At 42.8% G+C, this 25,930-nt stretch overlaps 1 protein-coding gene across 1 annotated transcript in view; it reads left to right on the top strand.

The window, feature by feature from the left end:
• The window catches only part of GNPTG (N-acetylglucosamine-1-phosphate transferase subunit gamma), a 53,237-nt gene that overhangs the window by 4,449 nt on the left and 22,858 nt on the right, over positions 1 to 25,930 (top strand). The window contains exons 2-5 of the mRNA XM_086940572.1: positions 7,150 to 7,204; positions 10,895 to 10,962; positions 12,835 to 12,889; positions 13,025 to 13,108. Of these exons, the coding sequence (XP_086796698.1) occupies positions 7,150 to 7,204; positions 10,895 to 10,962; positions 12,835 to 12,889; positions 13,025 to 13,108 (262 nt within the window). The remainder of the gene's footprint in view (positions 1 to 7,149; positions 7,205 to 10,894; positions 10,963 to 12,834; positions 12,890 to 13,024; positions 13,109 to 25,930) is intronic.

Raw genomic sequence — 25,930 nt, 5'->3', positions numbered from 1 at the left:
GTCTGAGAGTATGTCATTCTCTTCAATGAATTATGACATCTGGGCGAACACTGCTCTTTCTATCAGTTTGCCCAGGAAAGGTACATTTGTAATGGGTCTGTAGTTGTCACGGTTCAACGGGTCCAAGTTTATTTTCTTCAGTAATGAGCGTATGTGTGATCTTTTTTATTTTAGGTTTCGCCTCGGCCGGAGCACTAGTGCTCCGCCCAGGCGAAATCTTATGTTCCTACAGTGTGGGGCTTAGTCCCGCCTCTGTCTTCCATTGGCTAGCTCCATAAATGGAGGCTAGGCATTGGAAGAGATTGGCTGTTAGTCACTCTTTCCCCGTCGGAACGCGAATCGGGGGCGTTTCTGGGTCTTTTTTTAAGTGCCGCCCTCTCCACTTCCCATTGGCTGGAATTTTACCTTCCAGCCAATGGGAAGGGGAGAGCGCGAAAAACACGCCCCCCAGCTCTTCGACCGCCGCCTCGGGTGAGTGCTTGTTGGCTTTAAAATTAGATTTAAATGAATTAGAGAGTGTGTACAGAAGACGGTAGGAAAGCGGGGGCATCATATCAACCAATTTTATAATATTCTTCTGCCACCACAGCTGTCCTTGGATCGGGGATGCTCTTCCTTGTATTTTATTTACTGGTGACTAATGCAAGCATCGTTTCAAAAATGATTTACCAGCCTGGGAGCTGTAGTCTTCTAGAGCAGGTTACACGCACACAACTCACGCAGGCAAACTACCAATCCCAGGATGCTCGGGGCTGAGCTGGCGGAGAACCTGCGGGCATGCTCAGTACAGCTGTGTGGGAGTAGAAGCTCCTTTGTTGGCTGTATGAGAACGTTAAGATTGCGAGGCAGTGGTAGGTGCTCTTACTCTTACATTTCGTCTTTTTATTCCGTTTTTAATAACAGGTCGGCATTGCGTTTGCTCTTGTGGTCTTCTGAATGAACAGCCAGCGAACAGAAGTCATTCATTGAATTCATGATTCGAGCAATGGGGGGGGGGAGGAATTGGGGGGGGGGACGGGGGAGGAGATTCGCTCATTCAACGATCATTTTACAGGGTGACTACCCGATGGAAGCCCGGAATGTGAGCGTTACAGCATGCGAGATTCCGAGGCTACCCCCACCCCTATTGCTGACCCATTTACGGATGGAACGCGTTTCAGTGTGGTCCTTGAAAACCTGTATGCTGTAAATCACAGCTGCCCCGCAATTCTCGCAGGTTAGAAGAATTCAGCGCCGTTTGTAGCTTTATATGAAAGACGCTCTGCAAAATAGGCCCAGATCAGCTGATTTTACGTTTTGACTTGAACATTGTGTTCTTGGAGAGCCTTCGGTCAGTTTAAATGTGTTGACTTGTTTTCCTGCGTTTCTACGGTCTGCCTTTGCATCATTGATTTCGGTGTGTCATCTCGTGTGCGTTGTGGTAATAAAACAAAGGTGTGGCAAGATCTGCGAGGTCCCAAGAGGCGCTGTTGTGTTGGTGTTTGACTGCTAAATGCTCTTTGGAACAAGGTGATAGTCTCCGGGCTAAATGTATTAACTGAACACAATGTGCACCGATACACGTTATAGGCGTCTGTAATCCATAGCTTAAAATAGGATTTAGCACTATGAGTAGGTTGTGAGTGAAGTTATTTTGTAAGGTGATGATACACGGTCGACTCGCTGAACAGTCCAATAATGTGAATGACTTGGTTATTCAATGGCCTCCTGCAGAATCTATTTGGCAATTAGGTGCATTTTATTGTACAACTTGTACTAGTCTGCCTCGGAGGAAACTGCGGGTTAACTTTTGACGCAGTGTCGAGGTAGTGAAGTTGTGTTTGCATAGCACACCCCTGTCGTAGGATTACCACCAATGCTACCAAAAAGCCTGGCTGTTCTTGTAATGCAGTAGCTGTAACCTAGATGACCATCTGTTTAATTGGGGTGTGCTGTGCCTCAACTGAAAAGGTCAGCTTTTGAGGAAATATTGATATGTTCTAATGGTCTGCCCTGTTTAGGCACACTCTAATTCTGAAGCCCAGGAAGGCCCTGCTGCTGGGGAGCAGTGATCCAGAACAGGAACCACTGTCAAAGGCATTTGTTATTACCTATACGTGTCCTGCTCCGAGGGATAAAGAGAAATTAAATAATAATGTCTAGTTATGGTATTGTGTATTTAGCTGGGATTTCTTTTTCGTGAGTTGAGATATGGACAAAGGCAGGAGATATGGACAAAGGCAGGTGTTAATCAACTTTTTAGTTAAATCGCAATGATTTACCTAAGTCAAGAAACATTACTGCAGCGGTCTTTTGATTCCATGCAGAACAGGAAGTGGGTGGAGCTAAACTTTGAGCATCTTGTGTTCTCCCATGCAAAGGTAGTCTGGTTGCAGGTTGTTGTTATAGGTTCTTCTGGTTGAACTTGATCAAAGAACAACACCATTAATTAGACCATTGGAGTTTCGCGGCCCGGAGGAGGAGTTTTTGAGGTGTAACTTCCAGGGATTTGACGCAATATGTAAAGTGATTATTCAGTGTTGCTGTAAGTTCATAAATACGCCGATGTCAAAAGGAAGGTAGGTTTTCTTTTGGCTTGAGATGTAACTTCACCTCTGTTTGACCTTACTGATGGGATGAGCCTCTTGTTTCCATTTTATGATTTTAGGTCTCGCGTGGTGTCGGATGCGCACTTGAGCTTGCAAGATTTAATGACTTTGAGTAGCGAGGTTAACCCCGCCCTTCTGTGTGGGGCTTTTGTGTCTGTGTGTGGGGCTGTGTGTGTGTGGGTCTGTGTGTTTGTGTGTGGCATTTGCGAGCGATTAAGCTATTGGCATTGTAAATGAAAATGCCATTTATTTATCTGTTTTCAAAAGCAACACATAAATAAAAATGTTGTCATTTACAATGCCAATAGCTCTAACTTTTGCAAAGGCGAGACCGTTGCATTGTAAATGCTTTTTTTTTTTAGTTCTTCGGGAAATATTCTGGTATTTAAGGAATTGTTGATGATTCTTCTTTCTGGAGTGGCAGCAGAGGTTCAGCACTCTTTAGTACAGACCAGGGACGCTTCTGTCCAATGGCACTCAAACAATATTTAGTCTTTGTTTGTAGTAGACAGTATTCACCCCAGTCGCACAGGATGTCATTGGCCAAGGCCAAGGCTTTTCAGAACATTAAATCCGACTCTACAGAATTAGCAAATTCAGTTGTGCTTTAATTTGCATTCCAAACACACTTTTCTCTCTCCTTTGTGAATAAATGTTCCAAAATCTAATTCATTCCATAAGTCCTCAATCAACATCATCCAATGATATGGCCATTTATATGATATATATATATTTTTTTAAAGTGCCTGATGCATTTGGGATGTCTAGTCCTTCTTCAAGGGCAATATGGCTAATCTGAAACCAAAGAGTTCCAAATCAAAGGTTACATATATTGCAACGGTTACATTTTGAGATCCCATCTCTTTTAGTCAAAGTGTCCACCACGAAGGTGATCCATGCAGTGGCCAGAAACCATTAAGTTCCCAGACCAAAAGCCATCATAACCACATGTCGAATAATATTACACTCCATTGTACTCCATTGTACTGAACACAATAATAAAAACACAAGACATATGAAACATAACAGAGGAAATCCGTAAGTCAGCCAAATGAAAGTATACTGCTGGTGACCGTTGTCTAAAGTAGATATATTAGCTGGCTATTATTAAGTGTTGCACTGTGGTATAGCTAAAACGAGTTAACGTTGTGATAGCATTCATGGCAGTGTTTGAAACACATTAAGTACTTTATAAAGCAAGTAAGTGTTATCTAAATAGTAAGAGGGGTCGGACATAGGGGATCTAATCCAGTTATCCAATTAGGACCAGTAATTGGGTAACTGACCTACAAACTCGTAATTTGATTCATATATCTAGAACTCTCAAAACTAAGCTATACAAATACAGTATTATCACAACTAGTACAAATCTCCTGAAGATATTCAATTGAACTATGATCATGCAAACCGATGATTCAGTTAAAGTTTTGCAGAATAATATTAGCATCTGGTCTCCAGAGATCTCTCTATGAGAATTCCCATCCTTCATTATTACCTCAATTGGAATGCACAATTAATTATTGGAGACCAATCACGGAGAGACGGAAACAGGATTTAGTTAAAGTTACGTTTTTCAAAATTCTTAAAGGAGTGAATACATCAATCTCAATCATCTAAGATTTAAGAGTGCAGGCTAATCAAATCAATTTCTTTGATTGCCATTAATTACCAAAGCTCTTGAAAAGTTCAGGAAGGGACATGAACCATAACAGCTCAAAGGTACTCTTTCATGGAAAGGAGTCTGGGAATAGCACACACAGCGTATGTGTCAGCCACAAGAAAAGCTAATAAAGTCCGCAGGGAAGTTCCAAAAAGTAAAGTAAGAAAACGCAAATAATTGTGTCTCCTTTCCGTCGCATCAATGTATTTTATATTCTTCAAGTTCCAGGGTGACACCGACTGGGTTTCCTCATCTGGTCAGACCACTCAGTCCATTGGTCAGTTTGTATAGTGTGATTGTCAAGTAGCTTAAAAATAAACATATTATAGCAAAAAGGTAATGATCATCATGTAAGCTGTAAGTCCATCAAGTCTGTTTAACTTCCAAACAATAGTCCTTTTGCAAAAGCACATGAGTGAGTGCAAGAGGACAGTTTCTCATGGCAGATGTACCCAAAGTAGCGAAATTGTTGCAACCAGTCCTCGTATTATAGTTTCCCTTACCATTGTAAGTTTACAGAGCCTTTCCATGAGAACAGAATCAAGCAAGTAAGGAAAATGCAGGACTAAATTAAATTTGACTCCTAAGACGCAGAATATGAAATAAATTAAAATATACATTTTATTCATAACCTTGGGATTCTATACATTTCTTTCAACTTATTTGCACTCGTAAAGCATTTTGGTTTCATTGTTATTAACACTTTTAACTATGGCCTATTACTGCATTGCCAAAGTACAAACATGTAAAATAATTTCAAAACATAAATTATTAATATAATTTCTAGTAATTCACATTAGTACATGTATGAAGATTATTCCCTAAAAGTTTCAGAACATTTGGTTTTAATATAGACGTACAGCACCTTTCTCTCCTTACTCACTTGGTGCACAATGTCACATATGCAGATATGGAGTCTAGATTGAGCCCTGAATGACACACATAATATCCTCTAGATTACATCAGTTTCATTAGTGCTTCATAAGTGTTCATACAATATTAATTTACCACTTAACATTATCTCTATTATGTTTTGAAAAGATTCACTAATACTATTTAATAGAGTACAACCTATGTTGTTCAAAATTACTAATTCTCATCTAATTTACTCTTTACGATGCAGTAGCTAAGGGGCTCATTATGATGGAGGGCGGACATTAGTCCGCCCGCCATCATAATGGTGCTGGGACCGCCCGCTTGACGTGCGGCAGGCCCACCAGCCCAATTAGGATGCGCCCGCCAGTATGTCGGGCGCATCCTGGCCTTTTAACACTGCGGACCGTGCAGGTGGCTGCAGCACCGTTCGCAAAGTTAAAATACCATGATGTGCATTTCCATGCACAACGTGGCAGGCAACACGCGGTGCCTGCCACCTTGTGCAAGGAAATGTAGGGGGGGTACCATGGGTACACTCCCAGTGCACAACTGGCTCCCCCACCACATATGGGGCCTGTAACTGCCCCCCCGAAGCCAGCCTTTCCATGGCAGTTCCACCGCCATGGAAAGGCTGGCTGATGCCAACATCAAGATCGGCGGGCGGTGCCTGCTAGCACCGCCACCATATCCCCGGTCTGTACCGCTCCTCCAGGCAATCGCAACGATTGCCTGTGGCAGAAGCGTGGCAGGCACTCTTTGCGCCCGCCACGCTTGTGAAACAATTCCCCCGCCATCCTAATGTGTTGGGGGAAATGGGAGCCAGATGGCGGAGGACTGCCACCGCCGGCCCCACGGTGGCGGTCCCTCCGCCATCGTAATGAGCCCCCAAGTCTTTAAGATTTTCTTATGTTTTTTGTAATGTACAGTTAGCACAAATGCTGCACATTTGTCATCTTTTCTCTCAAATGTGTCATCGGTATTATATCCCAGTTAAAGGGTTAAGAAGTGTATCTGCTTCATCACTTACAAGGGTTTGTTTTAAAACTGGATTTAGGGGCCTTGTTTAGCACCTTTGCACCAGTGATGCTGGAACAATTTTCAGAGTGGAGGTGTTCATACCAATTTTACAACACCGAAGTCATAGGGATTGTGTAAAAAATTCCTAGTTTCACACAAAGTGTAGGTAATGTATTTAGCAGGAGAATGGTAGGGATTAAATCAGTAGCTTGCATTTGGAGCACACTGGCACACATCTAATTCTAAAGCATTGTGCAAGTAGCACACTGTCATTTACAGACACCACATTGTCCATTGAAATGGCCACTACATTGCCACATGCAGTTTTGTAACTGATAAAACGATATAGCGCACAAGTAATAATGTGTGGAAATTGGATTCAGTGAATATTTATAGTTTGCACATCACCAAGTAAAATGTTCTGATTTATTTTGATCCTATTAGAATCTTTCTCTCTCCATACACTTTAGAATTTGTGTTCCATTTTTGCTTTCCTAACTGCTTTCTCAGAAATGTGTGCAGTTCATTTACACGTATTTAAATTTTGTTGCGTTCACGCTACATGTACCCTAGTAAGATTGTCACACAGTTCACTTTAAAAACTCCTCTGACTTTCCAGTCAGAGAAAGAAGAGTAAACACCAATCCCTAGGTTAAGAGTAAGAAGCAATTTGTCAGAAGACATAGCCTGACATTTGACCTCTGTATTTGAAGTACAGTAAACGTGACAAGATAAATACAAAATGTAAAGCATTTTTATTAATTGTTCTTTGACGACCCACCAGAATTGGGCTGGCGGCCAAGCAGTGGGTCACGACCCACAGTTTGGGAAACGCTGCACTAAAGGTAACATTCAAACAAACTATAAATGCTTTAGCACCGTATCGCAGTGGGATCAACTGGCGCCACAGCACAGGGTCACTTGTTTGATGGAGCAGGCAATAGGATTGTGCTCCTGTTTCTTAAAAAACGTAAGTACCAATGCCCGCTGTTTCATATTGTATTACAGCACAACTTGTATTGTCTGCAAAGATGAAAATTGTTGAGGAGCCAAACACTTTTGGGTAAGTGACACTTTAAGTCTTTTTCTCATAACCCTTTCTTGCCGAATAAACAACTATAAGGGCTCTTGAGAACGGTTTATGTGGCGCCACCCCATCTCACACCTGTAGCCTGCCAATAAATAAAATGCGTTCTTTCCCAATTTAAGAATACTTTTTCTGATTAAGGCAATGTTTCATAGAGAGGAATTATCAACTTAAAGTATTTTGTTCTAAGTTCATTGCATAATCTTTCCTCCTGGGCCACAGCGCACCTTGTGTTGGAATTTTGTATGCAGTATTTTTGTCTACAAAGGCCATCCTCTTGCAGCTATCCAAGCTTCAAGGAAAGTGATCCAGAAGTTACTGTAAATACATTTTAAAAAACAAAATTAGCCGATCTTGCTCATTAAGACACATGCAGTGTTTCAATAAGGAAAGTATCTAGAAGACTTCTTACGCTCTTGTCAGACTCTGGTTAGCCTCAACCCTAAATCTAAGTTAAATCACCTGCATCAAAGAATTAGTTGTATCACTGCTACTGTCCATATAACAGATGTGCAGCCTAGACGAAGGGGCTCGCTGCACTAGCAGTAACCTCCTTCAAGTACTGGACCACTATATACCAGGGAGCCCACATATGGCCGTACCCTAAGCATAGAGCAGTCAACAATATTAAAGGCCTGCAACTTCCAGGTAATTGAAGCTCTCTTATCTGAATGGCTACTTGCATGTATTTAAAGGAGAAGAGAAAGTATGAAACTGGAACCCTTCCTCCCACACCTAAAGAGGCACTCCTTGTCATGCTCTTGAAACCGGACAAAGCAGCAAATTTATGCGACTCCTACAGGCCCCTTTCCATTATTAACATTAACGCCAAAATGTTGGCAAAAATGATAGCCAGTAGACTCCAGACCCTAGTTCCTAACCTTGTACTCCCGGACCAGTCTGGATTTGTACCTACCAGATCGATGACACATTTTGAGTACTGTCTTTGCCACTTTGCATTACTTTGCTTTGGATTTTCAAGTGGTACCTGTGCTGCTTGACGCCACAAAGGCGTTCAACTCTCTGCTGTGGGAGTATATGTTCACTGTGCTGCTGTGAATGGGTCTGCCACCTTTCTTCCTTAAATGGATCCACCTACTGTATGCTGCGGCAATGACGCGGATACGCATGAATGGCTGGGTGTCTGAAGCTTTCCCTATAAAAAGAGGTACATGACAGGGATGCCCCCTGTCGCCAATGCTTTTTGCACTCGCATTGTAGCATTTAGCTTGTAAATTGCGTCAGCTGCATGCTCCAGCGGCATTGCGATTTCGACAACGGCCACTAGTGGTCTTGTTGTACGCTGACGATATCTTGCTGTATGTTCGCAAGCCGGCTACGTATTTACCGGAATTACTCCGCAAATACGTGAAGTTCGAAAGATATTCAGGTCTAGGCATAAATTGGCCAAAGTCGACGGTGTTTCCGCTGACGCCCGGTACCCGTGAAGTGGAATTGGACTTTTCACTGATGTGGTCAACTGATCCGGTGCAGTATTTAGGCATATGGTTGCATAGAGATCCAGATGTGGTGATCTCTACGAATTATGGCTGTGTCTTTACTAAGATTACCGACCAATCGGCACAATGGCCTAAGTTACCGCTTTCACTAGCTGATCGAATAGCAGTCACTAAAATTACGATTTTGCCCAAACTTCTCTATTTGTTCGTCAACATCCAGATCCGACTGAATATCCCGTTGTTAAATATGCTTCAGTCAGCCCCTGCTGACTTTCGTATGGGGAGGCAAGAAGCCTAGATGTAGCTGGGATGTGCTGGTGAAATCGTTTGAGCGAGGTGGGTTTGAAGCACCTGACATGCAGCTCTACTACTTGTGCGCTCAGGCGGAGTTCGCGCATTTCTGGTACTTTCCGCAGCGGTTCCATCCGCACATTGCAGTTGAGGCAGATTTGGTGCTCCCTACGCCACTGGTGGCGGCTACTTTGTTGGGTGGAGGTGGCGAGCCGCAGGCCGAAATCAACGCTGTTAAATGCACTGTGTGGGCATGGAAAACTCTTGCTAAAAGGGTGCAACTGGACTACCTCTATGCCCCAGAGCTACCGCTTGCTGCACATCCCCATATTTCCGCGACACAAGCAGGCCGCCATGAACACACTGGGAACTGCGGAGATTGTACGGCTGGGTGACCTCTATAAGCATGGCAAGTTCCGGCCGTTATCCGATATACAGAAAGGGCGGGATCACGATATGAGTTTGAGGTTCACATATGTACGTGTGAGGCAGGCCGTGCAAGCTATATATCCTGATTATCCAGCAGAACCAAGAACGCTGCTGGCACTGCAGGCGAAGAACATAGGGGTCTGATAACTAAATTGTATAATGCTTCCCTGAGGGAAAGGGATCTTATTGACAATCCCTCCTACAATAAATGGAATACAGTACTAGGGGCCTCATTGTCGCTGGATGCTTGGAAGTTTTGTTGTAAGATGACGGAGAATTTTTAACCTCCGCATTCTACATTTCAAATACCTGCATCAGTTATATTACCCACCTCTTCAATTGCGGATATTTGGTCTGCTGGAGAGTGTATGCGGTGTGGGCAGGATGATGCGCATTTTATGCATCTTGCATGGAACTGTGCTAGTATACATGCATTCTGGATTCATGTCATGAGTGCTTTCTTAGGTTGTGCTGGAAACTGTGGTGTGCGTACCTGTCTGCCTACTGGGTTGGGTAAATAGCCTCAAATCGTGCAATCGGAGATTGGTAGCTGTCTCTACTTTGCTTGCCAAGCGGGCGGTTGCTCAATGCTGGGGTGCTAAAGCTATCCAGACAGTGAAAAAGTGGGTCAGTGACTTGCTGTATTGCAGGGAAAATCCTGATTTACAGTAGACCAATGTAATGATGATCTCTGGCTGTTCGGTGTGGTGGGATTGCGACCGCCGTTGAAGATTGTTGTGTGTATAGATTATCTACTGCACTGGGTTCAAGAATAACACATTCAGTGCCGGGTATTGGGGGTGGGGATGGTGGAGGGTCTCTTCTTTTGGGTACTGTTTCAAATGTAAAATGCTTGTATTGCGCTATTGTTCCAACTTACATGATTGGTCCCGCCTTCAGGGGCTATGTATCCTCTTGCTACAAGCTGATCAATAAAAAAAAAAGAAGAGAAAGGAGTATGTGTCTCCACCCTGCACAACATTTAAATTTCTGTCTTGACCTGTTGTGGATTTTTTGACAAAGAGTAGGGCCAGATTGTGGGTCTGTTGGTAAACCATGGAATCAACAATACCCTGCCCCTCCCAGTACTTGCGGCACCCCACAGTTATTACCATCTCCATCCCTCGTACTTTACTTTCCTTGTATCCCATTGTTTGCACAGTGCTGAGCTGCTTTGTAGCTAGAATCAAGCTTTCTAAATACCCGTTGTATGTCATGAACGTACTCAGTGTTGTAATGTGTGATTGTATAAGAGAGAAATGGAGATCTCCTCAACATACATGAAAATATTGTTTGGCTTTCTAATAGAGCCCCACTACTTATGTCCTTTCCATTCATAAAATGTTCCCCCATCACATGCAAACCGTGTATTTCATTTTTATTAAAGGTGGTATAAACACATGTACTTGATGATCCCAAAATATATATGCTGTGTGGCAGTATACCTTTTTCAAAATTGTCATTTTTTTTGTTTCCTATGGTCTAGGTTAAATAATCCATTTTTACCACAGTCCAGTAAACTGCAACGAAAGGTTGAACCTTCTTCAATGTCAGGTATCCAGCTGTGTCTTGGATTTTATTGAATGTTTTTAACATATGTATGTTCTAAGGAAATGTCATTATTTTCAAGGAGTACCTTCTTTTTCTTTCGCCTAAACATCAGGTGTTAGGTCATTAGTGAAACGTATACAGAGCAGTCACATATTGTAGAATTCAGATTGCTAATTTATATATGTTTTTTTAATAAGTTTTATTAAAGTGTTTTAATAGAAGGAATTCTTTGACACTACCAATAGGCTCCCTCGACAAATGACGTTACTGAGCTCTGCTGGTGCCATGAAAGAAATAACTTAAGAAACATCATAATAAGGGCAAAACATTTCCTGTCATTGGGGGCCACAAGTATAAAAAAGGTTTTAGCAGTTAAAAATGAAGAAATGGGCCGTTTGTGACCACTAAATAGCTTTTTAACATGTACTAACCCTATTTTGAGAGTCAGTAACCTGTTACGGACTTGCAAAATAGGATTTGTGAGTCCGTATTAGGAAAGAGCATGTCACGGGCATCCCTTACCAATAGCGAGTCGCAGGAGGATGCATAAATGTTTTGCGACCGGAATACGGTCGGAAAACATTCGCAGTTTACTGCCTACTTCAAGTAGGTGGTAAGCCACTCACAAACGGGAAGGGGTCCCCAGGGAACCCTTTCCCCTTTGTGAATGGATACGAAACCGTGTTTTTTAGATGAAATTGAAACATTACATTTTTCCTTTTTTAAATGAATCAGTAGCATTTTAATTTTTTTTAAGTAGCTTTATTTAGAAGCAAATGCAGACATTGTAGTCTGCTGTCCCCAGCAGGCCACCATCCCTGTATTTTTAACGTTTCCCAATGGGTCTCACATTGCGACCAACCTCATGAATATTGATGAGGTGAGTCAATTGTGAACCATTAGGAATTGCTAAATGTGACTGAGACACATAAGTACATCGTATTTTGTGTCTTCCTAATTGCGGGTCGCAAAAGGTCGCAATTAGGAATTCACAAAATGAAGTGGCCGTACATGTGACCTTTGTAGTTTTCAAGCAGGTGGGGGGTACATTTCAGCTTACAAGTTACAAACAATTCTGGCTGGCTTATTGGACTTTATACATTTATCTGTGTAAGTCTACTCATACCAACAAGGACTAGTCAACTGGTTCAATAAAAATACCAACAGAAACCTAAAAACTGCATTAACTAGGTCTGAGGTACACTAGGATTCGCCCCATAACAGTATAGTAGACGACCGAAAACGAATTTGCCAGCAACTGGATCAAGTACAAACCACTCTCAGCTGACAAATTCTCCCAGGGGCAGGGCCCTCAAAAATAGAAACAATAAGAAATCTTGGACAAGCTGGGGAGATGCTGACAGTGGCTTGGTTAACAAAAGAGTACTAAGGGAGTCTGGGGTTGTTGAATAGGATGCCTCAAAACGATAACAGATTCTAGAAAGCACCAACTGACAGGGCAAAATAAAGTGAGCAGTAACGTGGGTAGCAGTGTCATAACTGATGCACCTCAATCCAGTCCAAAGGGCTCCAGAGGAAGAAGAAATAGTGAGCTAACATTTTTACTCACTCTGAGAAACGAGGATAGTTTTTCAACTGAAGAGTTTGATATTATTGAATGTTTTTCCATTATAGCCAGCAGATAGGCTTACATTGGAGGAAGCGAGGTGCTCTTTACCTTCAAAGTTAATTTCCACAGGATGGCAAGTGATGGTGATTTAAACATTTCTCATTCATCATATAAAATGTATCTAGCAGTACAAGCTTAACCAGCATGTCTGCAGGATGGGAGTTTGTGGGTGAAAGAACATGAAATTAAACTTGAGACTTGCTCATCCTGAGTATAATAATCAAATAGTTTTATCTGACTCTTAGGTCCCCCGCATCTTTTCCGCCTGGCTGGAAAATGTTTTAATTTTGTGGAATCCACGTAAGTAACACATACCAGCGTTTTGTCTTTGACAGATTTTTTAAATCTAAACATTAATTAATACAATTGATTTGGGGGATTGATGAGGTAACACAGTACTGCACTCTAGAAGCTCTTTTCTTCCATGTTTTTCAGATATAAATATGAATTTTGTCCTTTCCACAATGTTACACAGCATGAACAGTCTTTTCGATGGAATGCCTACAGTGGGATTTTAGGGTAAGACTTTATGTATTTTACTCTATGATCGGAGAACAGTGCAAGATGATGCTTGACCCTCTTCATTGGTTTATTGTCTGTAAAAGTGCTTCAGGGTCTTGCCTGGTCTAAGAAGGAAGGCTGTCTAAATAATATAGCTTTAGGGGCTTTACTCCACCTTAAATTGTCAACCCATAAACAAATGCTTGCTTGATTAAGGATAGTATTTTTTAAACTTTAAACTATGTATTTCATATTTGACCTAATCAGTAGGTACCCATGGCTTCCAGTGTCAAGGAAGTATATCTGACACCAGGAAGGGGATGACCTGCTAGGTGACTACACAAGCTACTGGGGTAGACATTGTAGCACAGTCTCTACTGGTAACTCTGTAGCGATCAGGAGAGATTGAGCTAGTGGCCATGGGTCATACCCAGAGTTTGGCACCAGTAGGAGGCTGCGAGGGGTAGGGCATTTCAGTGAGTAAAAGTTTCTGTGACAGTTGAGTACCTCTACATGGGCCACTGGATGGCAGAGGAAAGGGTGTTCCTTTCATTATATCTGGGGTGGCATGTTGCTGATTTCATTATGAGGGTCAGTTTGTAGTCTGTCCATCTACGTACTTTGTTGCTTACATGGCAATTCATAGTAAAGCGCAAACGTGTTATTTACAAACTCATGATAAAGTGATCCTCCAGGGCAGCACTTGCCACTCTGAGGAGCCTCCCAATTTCTTCTTGGCTCTGGCACAAGCTCCTGTGTTGGGACGAAGGGCACCTGCGGGACTCTAGTGTGGAGGGTTGCAGAGTGAGATCACTGGAGGGTAATGAGCTACACTTGTGTATCACACTTGAGGGCTCATTTGGAGCTTTCGCCGCCCTCCACCGCATGCTGGAGACGTTGCCTCCCCAATGCCTTACTCAAGATGCCCTGGATGTGCGTAGATGTATATAAACAGCAGTGGTATACTTCAATAAATCATATTATTTTCAATTCGTTTACACTTTAGTTGCACCTAGGAAATCAGTGACTCATTAGGAAACAAGAGCCATGCAGACAAGTCTATGACCAAGGACAATTGGTATATATTTCCATTAACATTCGTTTTCACTTATTGTGCTAAAATGCTTGGTTTTCATGCTGTTACAGTGAAGGGAAGCATATAATCTAGCATGTGTATGTACATAATATGAAACAAGGCAAAAACATCAAATAAGTAAGGGTGTTAGTACAACATAAATTGTATGCATCTATCATGTCTGTTTAGACGGTGTTGATATGATCTTATTGCTTTTTGTGTCAACTGTTTCAACCCTAAATAGTTTTGGGTCCTCATTAGCACAGGCAGATTCTAAGCAAAAGCAGCATCTGCATGGATGAAATGTTAAATGTATTGATTGTAGATTGCTGTATGGCACAGTTACTCAAATAATTAAGGGAGTGCAATATTTTAATGTACAACAGTGCTGTGGAAGTGAGGAAGAGGGCGTTACTTTAACAAGGAGCAAAGTTGCAATGAATCTATTATAAATAATAAATATCTGCTGAGAAACACCAATAGTGGATAGCTAGAGAAATGATTTAAAGGTCTGCAGTGTGGTACTTGCGAAGCGGCGATACAACAGAGGAGGGCCTTTATACACTGGAAGAGTGGAACAATGGTATATTCACATAGATTCATTTCACATCCTCTATATTTAGAACCTGTATCCCGCGTAGGACCCATTTTAAGGTCACACCACCAGACGGCACAAGCTGTCTGGTAGCAAAAGGCCTATTGTGTATTTGATAAGAAATTAGAGTGGGTTTAGAGCCTGCCCACAGCTTTCATTTGTTGGGTGTATTGTCACTCTGATTTCTTTGCTTCTTATTTGACCGCTTTCCTTGTTAATCTAGTTAGTCTCTTCCCTTTCCTCTTGAATAGCCAACTTGTGCCCTTCCGCTGCTCACTTTTAGGAACTACTTTTTCATTGTGGTAAAGAACTCCATGAGAGTGGATGTGTTTTCCAGCTCTTTCCTCGTGTGCTTCTCCCCGCACTGTGCTGCATTTCTCTTTTGTGCTCCCCCGTGCTGCATCTTTGGTGCTTAACCCACACTTTTAGTTGTTCTACCCTAGTTTGCTTCTTCACCCCTCCTGCCCCACTCCCAGTTGCTTGCCCACTACCCATTGTCTCCCACATCCACTCCTCTGTGGAGCAGTTAGATGTTGCTGAGATAACACAAAAGACTCGCACTCCAGGGTCCGTGTATGAAAGATGTTTTATTGAAGCGTTTTGACCAGGCGGTCTTCTATATATATAAATAAATATATATATATATATATATATATATATATATATATATATATATATATATATATATATATATATATACATATATATATATATATACTTTTTTTCTTAATTAATTTTGTATGCCCGAAAACTGCTATTTGCTGCTGGGCTGGTCCACAGTTCAAAAAGTGCTTTCATACCACTGAAAATCACATTTTTAATGTATTAATCCAAGGAGCTTCTGCCATCTTGGAGAGGTAAATAAAAATGAAAGGCACAATGAGGTGGCCATGTCATTCCTTAGGCGAGTGCAAGTGTGACAATATGTGTGCCGAAGGAATGGTCTAGCAGTTTCAGACTCTTCATTGTGCCTTTTTTTATAATTTATTTTTTTGTGCTGATGCAAAGGCAAAAAGCATTATCAAGGCCAATATATCAGTAAGTTGAGAGTTGTTGGCTTTCCCAATGCTTGTTTGGCATTGTCAACCGTTTATACTGATCTATACTGTATGTTCTAGTCTAAATCAAAATATAGACGATTCTTTGCATCACAACTTATTCCAGTCTACACATATATTTCAAGTCTCTCTTGATACTGTAAATACTAACATGATTCAGTTTTCATATGAAGTGATATCACTAGTTACTGACTAGTTTTTATAAGTTATCTAGGAGTGTGTACATCCTCAGCACTGGTCCCATCTTTTGGAACTCTTTGTCTATGTCAAAATCTAGATCACTTGTAATTTTTTACTACTGACAATGCACGCATGTCTAATCTTCATTTGTTGTTTTGACATATGACCCATCCGTCTTTGTGGTTTTATTGACATATTTCGATGTAGACTAGTGTACCCAACCCAATCCTATTCTAAATTAATTTTTAATTAGTACACACATTTCTTCACTCTAAAATATTGCCAGTCACGCTATACTTTGCTTTAATCTAAATTTCTGCATATACTGTTTTATTTACTTTACAGATTATTACCTCTGTTTTTTCCTGACCTGCAGCAGCCATTTTAAACACTTCTGTGTGTTCCTGCCCCGAGGCGTTAATTTAGAAAATTGACGCCGACACTCATGGCCGCAGTGCTGTACCTTTTTTTAAATCACAGATAACCCATAATTCCATTTTGTTATGAGTCTTTCTTAATGGAGAACATTTGATTATACATGTTCACCCACTGTTTTAAGATATTTTTCAACTAATTGATGAGCGATTAACCGTGCATTTACCAGGCATATCGCTAAATGATAGAACATCCTGTGAATCTTCGTAAGTATGGCACTTCTTTCTTTTTACTGAGCCACCTCTGTTCTCAACCACTATTTATTTATTATAATAGACCCTTTGCTACGGTTTTCCTTCTTCAAGGCAGTACTTATTCTTCACATGTACACATCCACTTGCACAGCGCCTTTGCACATTTCATCATTTGCCCATCCACTGTGGCAAAAACACCCAGTGTTGAGACTTCATGTTGACCAGCAACCTTGCATGGAGGCAGCTATCCATCGGAGGACATACTTGCTGCTTTGAAATTTAATGGCAGTGGGCCTTAAGCATGCTGGGAATTTAGACTGATGAAGGAGACCTGAATTAGCCCTCTCAATCAAACTGCTGCTTTCAGGGCCAGTGTGTTTGATACTGTTTCTTGATGCTGCCTAAGAAGGTTAACATGATAAAGGAGTGCTTTTTCATTTTTATTTTACAACTTGCACCCTTCAAATGGTCAGAAACTCTCCTGTGAGAGTGGGAGTAGATATGGGATCTCTATAAGGATGAGTCCTTTTGATGGCCACAGTGAAGTTACGTCAACCCACATTGCTCAGCACAGACGAGAAAGTAACCTTTATTGAGGGAATATTAGAAAAGATAAACAACAAACTTGAGACTGTGCCACTGCGTTGGCGGGCGCTTCCAAGACACTGGGGGAGGTTGAGTCCGCAGATTACACGCACCAGAAAGCGTGTCAGGATTTTTCAGAGTTACAGAATTACACCGCTTACTCTGTCCTGCAGTTGGAGGCAAAGGTGGAAAACCTTGTCCACATGGCCAACCAGCAGATACTGGGAAATCTTGCAAGTCAGGAAGTGGAAAGTGTTGCCAACTTGGTTAATAAATCTTTACTTTATGATGATCCGTCTGGGTAAAAATTGGGCACGTTATCAGAGCATCCAGAGTATCGGATTCCTACCTGGGACCCAGGAGATACCTCCACATAGGCGTTCATTCATTGCATAGGGTCTGCTGAACAAAGGGATGCTGTCATCAAGGCTACAGATTGTTTAAAGTTTGTTGTGTATAGAGGGAGCGGGGTTGACATGTTCTCTAATAGTTGAGCAGAGAAATACTTCTGTGGAGGTTTGATCTGTAACACCTTACGAAGGAGTTCATCTGATAGGACCTTTAAGCAGCACACTGATACAGTGAGTCCCAGGGTGGTGTATAAGCAGTTGCATGTGTTTTTGCAAGTGGTTGTGACTAGTTGTTGATTTGCTATGTTAGCTTTGGAGGTGGTTAAGTGGCTGACTCAGGGATTTGAGTGTATGCCCATGCTAGATGGCCAGTCGGTTGTGGGACAAGATGGTGATTTTTACAGTTTTGTAAATCTTGTAATGTGTATTTGTTTTAGTTTGCTTGCATTGAGGCATGCTGTTTATTTTCCTGTCCCCTCTCTCTTCCTCCACTTACACCTTTCCTCCTTCCATCAACTAACACGTTTCAACCACCTTCGTCAGGATGGGATTCTTTGTCAATTCTCTGTCACTGAAAAAAATAGGTTAAAGTGACATTATAAAAAAAAAAGTGACATTATAGTTAGGTACGGTAATAAGAGCTTAGTATATGTTAACAACAACAAAAATCTCTGAAAACAAAGGTTAAAGTACCTTTTATATAAAGATATTAAAATGAGATAAGAACTAGCATTAAAGAACCACTGAAGTTCAGAACTTAGTTTACTGAGCTAAATGCAACTTGTACCCCTGCTATGCACTACTTATAACCTTGTGGATTACATCACTCATGACTTGTTAAATTACATCAGTGGCCATCGGCAAGGTCCCAACCCCCTGCATACAGTCCTTCAGCTGTGCGCAGCCGGAGTTAGCCACAGGGCTGGGACTTAAGCCAGGCCCTGCACCCAACTACCTCCAGTGTCCAACCCACATGCGCATGTCCTATGGCCATTCACACCAAACCCGCATTCTCTTCTTTTTTTCTTTTCTCTTATTTCTGTTAACATGGTACTCCTGTGGTACCCATAACGCAAACTTCCACCACCATGGTACTGCGGTACCCTGTGATGGAAGCTTGTACAGTGATCCCATCATTAGTACTGCTGTATCTGCTGTCCGATTGATTTATTTTTTTTGTGTCTGTTTTCTTGTTCCTTTTTTATTACTTGTATGATCTGTGGAAGGGGTGGTCCCTATGGTTCCTACCTGCAAATGCCTAGGGGGTCGGGGTCAGATTATTCCCTAATTGAAACCCTTATGCTGTTTTTCAAAAACATGTTTGCAGTACACAGGGACCTACTCCTATAATGGTGGCAGCAACATTTTGTTAGGTCGAGCATTCGAGACCTCTTGTATATACTTTAGTATATACTTATATGTGTATGTACTTTGTGGGCTCTGGGGACCAGCCCTACGACTTGTCTGCTTCCGGTTACCGACTTTATTTTCTGTTCAATTGCCTCTATTTAACAGTCTTGATAGAAAACGACCAGCAGAGGTCAGTAAAATACCAGAATCACTATAGCATTCTCTATATTCCAGTCCATAGAACTAGTCTTCCATGAGCACCCGTAGACAATAATATTTTTTTCAAATCTTGTATTTTCAGTAATATGACTACCGAAGACCCAGCTTTTATATTAAAAATAGAGCTTTGGACAATACCATTTCCCGCTGAAAGGCCATATTTCTCTCCATGTTTTCCCATACCTGGCATGTCAAGCAGTTTGATGCTTACTTTCCTTCCATGTTAAAGAACAGTAGATGTTTCAGCACTCAGGGTAATGAGCTGCATAGGTAAATACATATAAGGTCCAGAAGGCGAGACCGATTGCATTGCAAATGTTTGTTGATAATTGCGGCCAGCCAATCAGATTGCTCTGTACCTGGGTACATGTACTGCGGTAACTAAATGTTCTGCATGCTATATGAAGGCAGCATTACTGCACTGCTAGCTACTTCACTAACTCAACTGATTTTTGAGTTAGGAGGCACATTAAGCGCCTGAGCTGCTGCAGATCATCATGTGGGTGGACTATGTGTTCATGTTACAAGTGGCCTTGGGCAAGCCTTTTCCGATACATTCAGAAACTAGTGTTTTGCCTCAGAAAGTTGTGTATTTTAAATACCTACAGCTAGTCTTCCGAATTTTTTATGTTTGATCACATGGATCATGCCTTTTTAATTCTATTCAGTTTCCTGCCTGAAGAACGTTTGAAAAATAAAACATGCCTTTTATAAAAACAAGCATTTGCAATACAATAGGTCCCGCATTTGCAAAGGATTGAGCCATTGGCATTGTAAATGACAAACTCTTCATCCATGTGTTGGTTTTGAAAACAGATAAATAAATGGCATTGTCATTTACAATGCCAATAGCTTAAACTTTGGCATTGTAAATGACAATGGATTTTATCTGTTTTAAAAAAAGAAACCTAAATAAAACACATTGGCATTTAAATACCAAAAATACTCTCTCTGAACAGCAATTCATGCTTCTGCTTTTCAAACTTAAAAACATATGTTGTATTAGAAACATCTTCAACCCCTTAAACAAATGTAATGCAAAAATTTCCATTTTGAAAATGTCGTCCATATATAAATAGTATTTTATAGGATAAGCAATTAATGCACACATATATGCACAGCCTGTGAAGCACTAGATATAAAGGGGCTTCCAGTGCGGAGAAAAACCCACATCCCTGCTTCCCCAGTCCGCAACCTCTAACAAGTACGAACAACAGACATAGTAGAAGTATTTTGTGATGTCTGCTGCGGCTTTGAACTGCTCAGTGAACTACCTCACTGGATTAGGTAGGTCACTAGCCAAGTGCTCCTTTAAATGTCCTGTAATTTATAAGTGTGGACAAAGCTGAAGTACACTGTCCCGTTGTACACAACCACTGCCCCTTAAGCTGTGGCAAGTAGAATGTGTGCATTTTTATATAGCACCAACTTTAAATGGGCATGCATGAAAGATTGAGTGACACTATCCTACGAGCAAAACCAAGCAATATAGACAACAGAAACATATAGAAATTACCCGTCAACAAAGGGAGAGACAGGGTTCAAGGGCACTCTTAGTCCCCAGCCAATAGATAAATAAACAAAGGAAGAGTGTCCGTCAGTATGGCGTTAATAAAGTGAAAATAGCGCGAGACTTATTGTCGCCATGTAACTCGTGAAGTGAAGACAGGAGAGTTGCACAAGCTTACCAAAGCCATTGCAGTCAATGGCTGTGACCGCGCGCTTTAGGGAACACGCGCTGTGAACGCTCACCCTTTAGGAGACACGCGCTGTGAACGCACTCGCCTCTTCTCGCGCTCTCCCACACTTTCACTTTCACAGCGCGTCTCCTAAAGCACACGGTCACAGCCATTGTCTGCAATGGCTTTCGTAAGCTCGTCGGCAATGCGTCCCTGAACGAAGATAACACCCCCTGACCCGGATGGAAGCTGCAGGCAAGTCTTTATTTGTTCTTCGTCATTAGTGGGACAGTTTGCACGAGTGGCTTTTGATAGCTCGGCTCGAGATTTGATTTTTGGGGCCAAGCCACACCTCTGGCTCGGCTGCCTTCTCACTTTAGTGGATTGACTTCACGCAGCCCCGGGGTACAGGCAGGATTGGGACCGAAGAATCAGAGGGCGTCATTGAGTGATAAAGGGGGTCCCTAATGGATGCAGGGGGCTAGAGACGTAACGCAGGCCCCGCAACCTTGGCGGCGCAGGAGCCCCCAGTTAACCCAAGGCCAATGAACATTTGCGAGTTATGGGAGGCTGTGTGGCCCTCACCACATTCTGCAAGGTGGGGGGGGAGGCATTAGTCTGCGCTACCCCACTGCAGAGATATCTACCGGCCAAAGAAGAGTTCAGTTGGTGGTAATGGGGCCCACTGATGACACACTCTGTATAAGTGGGTCTTTTTAAAACTTGCACATTTAAGATCTAGTTAATTAATCTTGATCTTAACATATGCGTCTACTTCTCCCTTTGGGTTGTATTTCATTCCTATAGTGCTTCACGCCACATTAGCACGTAGGAAGCTGCCGTATGGCGTGGGGGTGCTTGGATGAAATGTTGCATCAGTCTGGCTATTTGGAGAGAGTGCTGGTGTCCTGTTTGCGTCACCAGAGTGGTGGCCTCCCCTGCTTGGGTTCTACGCCTGGTGTGAGATGGCGAGACAGGTGACAACTGAATACATGCATCTTAAAGTGGTTTATTGTTGTGACTCATTGAACGGGTCTCTATAGACCCCCACCGATGAACGATGAAAGAGCAGACCGAGGCAGGCCCTGAATAGAGGGGGTGCCGCAAGCCAGGGTGTGCAGTGGGGCACATTCTACAACCACTGTGCAAAGCTAGCTCCTAGTCAGGAGCAGACTGCTTCGCTAAGACAGCCTCGCGCCTACTCTTTAGAAATGCCGGACAGAGAATGTATGTGAAGGTAAGAAATGATAAAGTGAAGCTCCCAGACCATTTTAGTCAAATTAAAAAGTATTTTATGACTACATTAGCCCAAAACTGGAATTGAATCAGTCATTCGAAACTTATGGCTTATTAAAGCGTCATTCCATTTCACATGGTTTCTCCTTTCTGCATGGGTAGTCCGTGAAGGTTCCTGTGCAGTCCTCTCCAGAGGCCACTTGAGGCTTCTTCTCCCTCCAATCACCCAGCACGACCTCAAGCCCCGGGAAGGAGGCCTTTAGCCTCTAGGCAGGCTGGAGAGGCTGGGTGAGAGTCCGTCATCTTGCGCAGGTAGGCACACTTCACAGCTCCCACACGTCAGAGTTCCTGTAGGGGTGTTTCTGGCTCCATCGCCACAGCAGACAGTCTGCCTCTTCAAGTCTGCTTGAGCCAGTAGATAGTGTCCCCTTCATCTCCTCCTCAGCACCCAGTCCTTACTGTGGACTCCGGGCAGCAGCCAAGGTTAGTGCCCTTGCATTTCTGGTGCTTGCTTACAGCATTTTTAATATCTCTGAGTTTCTTGGTGCTCAAATAGGTGTAATTTCTATATGTAAATAAACAAAGGAAGAGTGTCCGTCAGTATGGCGTTAATAAAGTGAAAATAGCACGTAAAATATGAGGCCAGCTGTATGTGGTCAAAGGACTGGACCAACTTTCAAGAAAAAATACATGATTTTTTCAGGAAACCCTCACTCACCCTAGTGGTGACATGCTTCATCATCGGGTCCACTAGGGAGATCGAGTACCTCCCCAGTGTGCTGCGACGCCAGGAGACTGCGGAGCAGGTTTGTGAGAGTGAAGAGTGAAAAAGTTAAGTGTGGTTAAAAATGTCAGAGGTTGTACCAAAAAATCATTTATTAGCTGGTCAACTTGACATATTAAAATTAAATAGACTATGTGCAGGGAAACTAACCAAAAGGAATACTGGTGTTTCCCTGTTAGGGGAAGGTCAACATGTTTCTGCCCTTTAAGTGTATGAATTTACAGGGCTTTCATCAGGACCAGTATGCGAGTGTCGCCTCAACAGGTATGGGCGCGCTAAGGCCCACCCTGCCGAAGGCTGTGAAAGTTAAAAATAGCACTATGTGTAAAAATTGGTGCGTTAAAAGTACAAACCAAAAGGCTGGGGGATTTACCTCTGTTGCGAGGAGCCCAGAAGTCTGTAGACAAATGATAGACAGACAGACAAACAACACCCAAAACAAATAAACAAGAACAAACAATCATTATTGATCATGTTTTATGGCCGTTACACTAATAGTGTGGCGTGATACGTGCTAACAAACCTATCAATGGCCGTGGCCGAGATGGATGACATTGCAGAATAGAAGTTGTGCCCAAGAACCAGGGTGATGGGCCTCAACTAGAACCAGAGTCGAGTAATCTGGCACAAGGCGTTGCACAATTGGTGAGGCAATTTAAATGGAGGCTTGCAGTGCTAAGTCCATCCGTGTGGGAAGCCAGGCGGCTGCCCGTAATTATAACACTACCTGTAGTATGGCGGCGGAGAAATAATCCCCGAGGTGTAGCGTAAAAAACAGTGCTACGTTGTGGTTACTCGTAGCCCTGCTGGCCGTGGAATTAGAGAGCTAATTTAGGCACGCAAAGTAATGAAACATATAAGTGAAACAATCCTCACTTGTACTCAATGTGAACCACGCCCCATAGATTCAGGGGGGGGTGGGAGCGACAATGGCACACCCTGTTAAGGTAACGGGAAAAAACAAACACACAACGGAGAGTTTAAGGAATCTGGCAGGATCTCACACACAAACACTTAACTTCAGAGGATGTCCAAAGAGTTGATCTTACGCCCGCAACGCTCAGCACCCACTCGGCACCTAGCTGTCCCCGCTGGATCTCGTGGATCCCGAGCGAGGGGCAAGCCCGGCGCTAAGAGGGGGAGGCGTCGAGGCGTCCGCCAATGGGAGACGCTGATTTGACAGCGAGGCTTGGGAAGCAAGCCCTGTGCTCCCGCGAGCAATGTACTCGAGGCGGCGAGTTCAAAACGTCGAACGTCGAACAGCAACAGCCAGCACGAGTGCGGTTTAAGTCTTGTGACAAACCTTTCAAAGAAAATTCTAACGCCGGAAGAGACGAAAGTCCTAGAGAAGGGTTTAGGTTTTGTCCCTACTTCACGTCCGGACAAATTTCGACTCCATTGTGAGCTCGCACAATTTTTTAGAAAACTCAAACTCAAGGCGTTTTTTGAGTCAAAAGAACAGTCTGAAACTAATGAACAAGAGTTTGACACTAAATTCAGACCTAAATCGACTTTCATGCCACCACCACATACCATACCCGCAGCAATCACTACTTTCGAACAGGCTGTCACTAAAGATCTGGAAACCTTTGAAAATCCCAAACGGTTCAACAATTTCTCAGCGGCAGAACACAAAGCCCTTGAGAACTTGAAAAATGACAAAGACATTGTCATAAAACCAGCCGACAAAGGCGGTGGGATTGTCATCCAGGATACTGCGGATTACGATACAGTATGCTTGACTCTTCTAAATGACAGAACCAACTACACCCCTCTTACCACAGACCCAACTGCTGAAATGAAAGCACGAATATCCACATTTGTACGAGAGGCAGAGCTGAACGAGCATATCTCACCTCACGAGGCGGCATACCTTATGGCAGGGGGTCCAACGATCCCATATTTTTATACATTGCCAAAACCACACAAAAATGTATTACCGCCACCAGGTCGCCCCATCGTATCTGGCATTGGCTCAGTGCTGGAACCCCTATCCACTTTCTGCGACCACTATCTAAAACCGATAGTGCAAAATTCCAGCACCTACCTGAAGGACACAAAAAGCCTTCTCAGGCTACTGAATGACATCTCTTTTGAACCAGACTCTGTCATCCTGGTCACTATGGACATAGAGAGTCTGTACACCAGTATCCCCCAGGAAGAAACACTACGGGTACTTGCACAAGCACTTGACACAGTGAACTGGGAATACACCACGCCAAAGGCGTTCATCCTACAATGTGCAAGGATGGCACTTAAAGAAAATTACTTTGAATACAAGGGACAACTGTACCTCCAATGCACAGGGACCTCAATGGGCAGCACCTTCGCTCCTAGCGTAGCGGGGTTGTACGTATACGATTTCGAGACCAAGCATATCCTGCCTACATCCAACCCCTTTGCCTCCTCCATAGGATTATGGAGGAGGTACATTGATGACATTCTCATACTATGGACTGGTACTGAAAACAGTCTCATTGAGTTCCTGAGCTGGGTCAATACCCTTGACCCTTATCTAAGATTCACTCACAATCACAGCAAAGAATCAATAGTTTTCTTGGATGTAGTGATAAGGATCGAGGGAACATCTCTCACTACTGTGACCCATCACAAACCTACGGCAAGGAACAATCTTCTGCAATTCAGCAGCTTCCATCCAAGGCCACTGCGTGAAAACCTGCCCTACGGGCAATACCTCCGCTTGAGAAGAAACTGCAGCAGCACTACAGACTATAAAACACAGGCAAAGGACCTAACTGTTAAACTGAGGCAAAGAGGCTACCCTCAAGGAATCCTCAACAAAGGCCAGACCAGGGCCCGGAATCAACCTCGGGATGCACTCCTTGAAGAAAATGTGAAAAATGACACTGATGTACCACTAACATGTGTGACTACTTATAGCACGCTCTCAGACAATGTTAAAAAGTCTATAAATAAGAACTGGAGAATTATCACCAGTAGCATGGGCGATTGGGAAAAACCACTTTTTTCCTTTAAAAAGGGCAGGAGTCTTAAGGATGCCCTGGTTCATACAAGACCTTTAACATGTCCGTCACCACTTACCAGATCTGTCACTGAACCATGGCACCTACCCCCCATT

This window comes from Lissotriton vulgaris, chromosome 10, assembly GCF_964263255.1.
Source record: "Lissotriton vulgaris chromosome 10, aLisVul1.2, whole genome shotgun sequence".
NCBI lineage: Eukaryota > Metazoa > Chordata > Amphibia > Caudata > Salamandridae > Lissotriton > Lissotriton vulgaris.
This window is presented reverse-complemented; position numbering and strand designations above follow the sequence as displayed.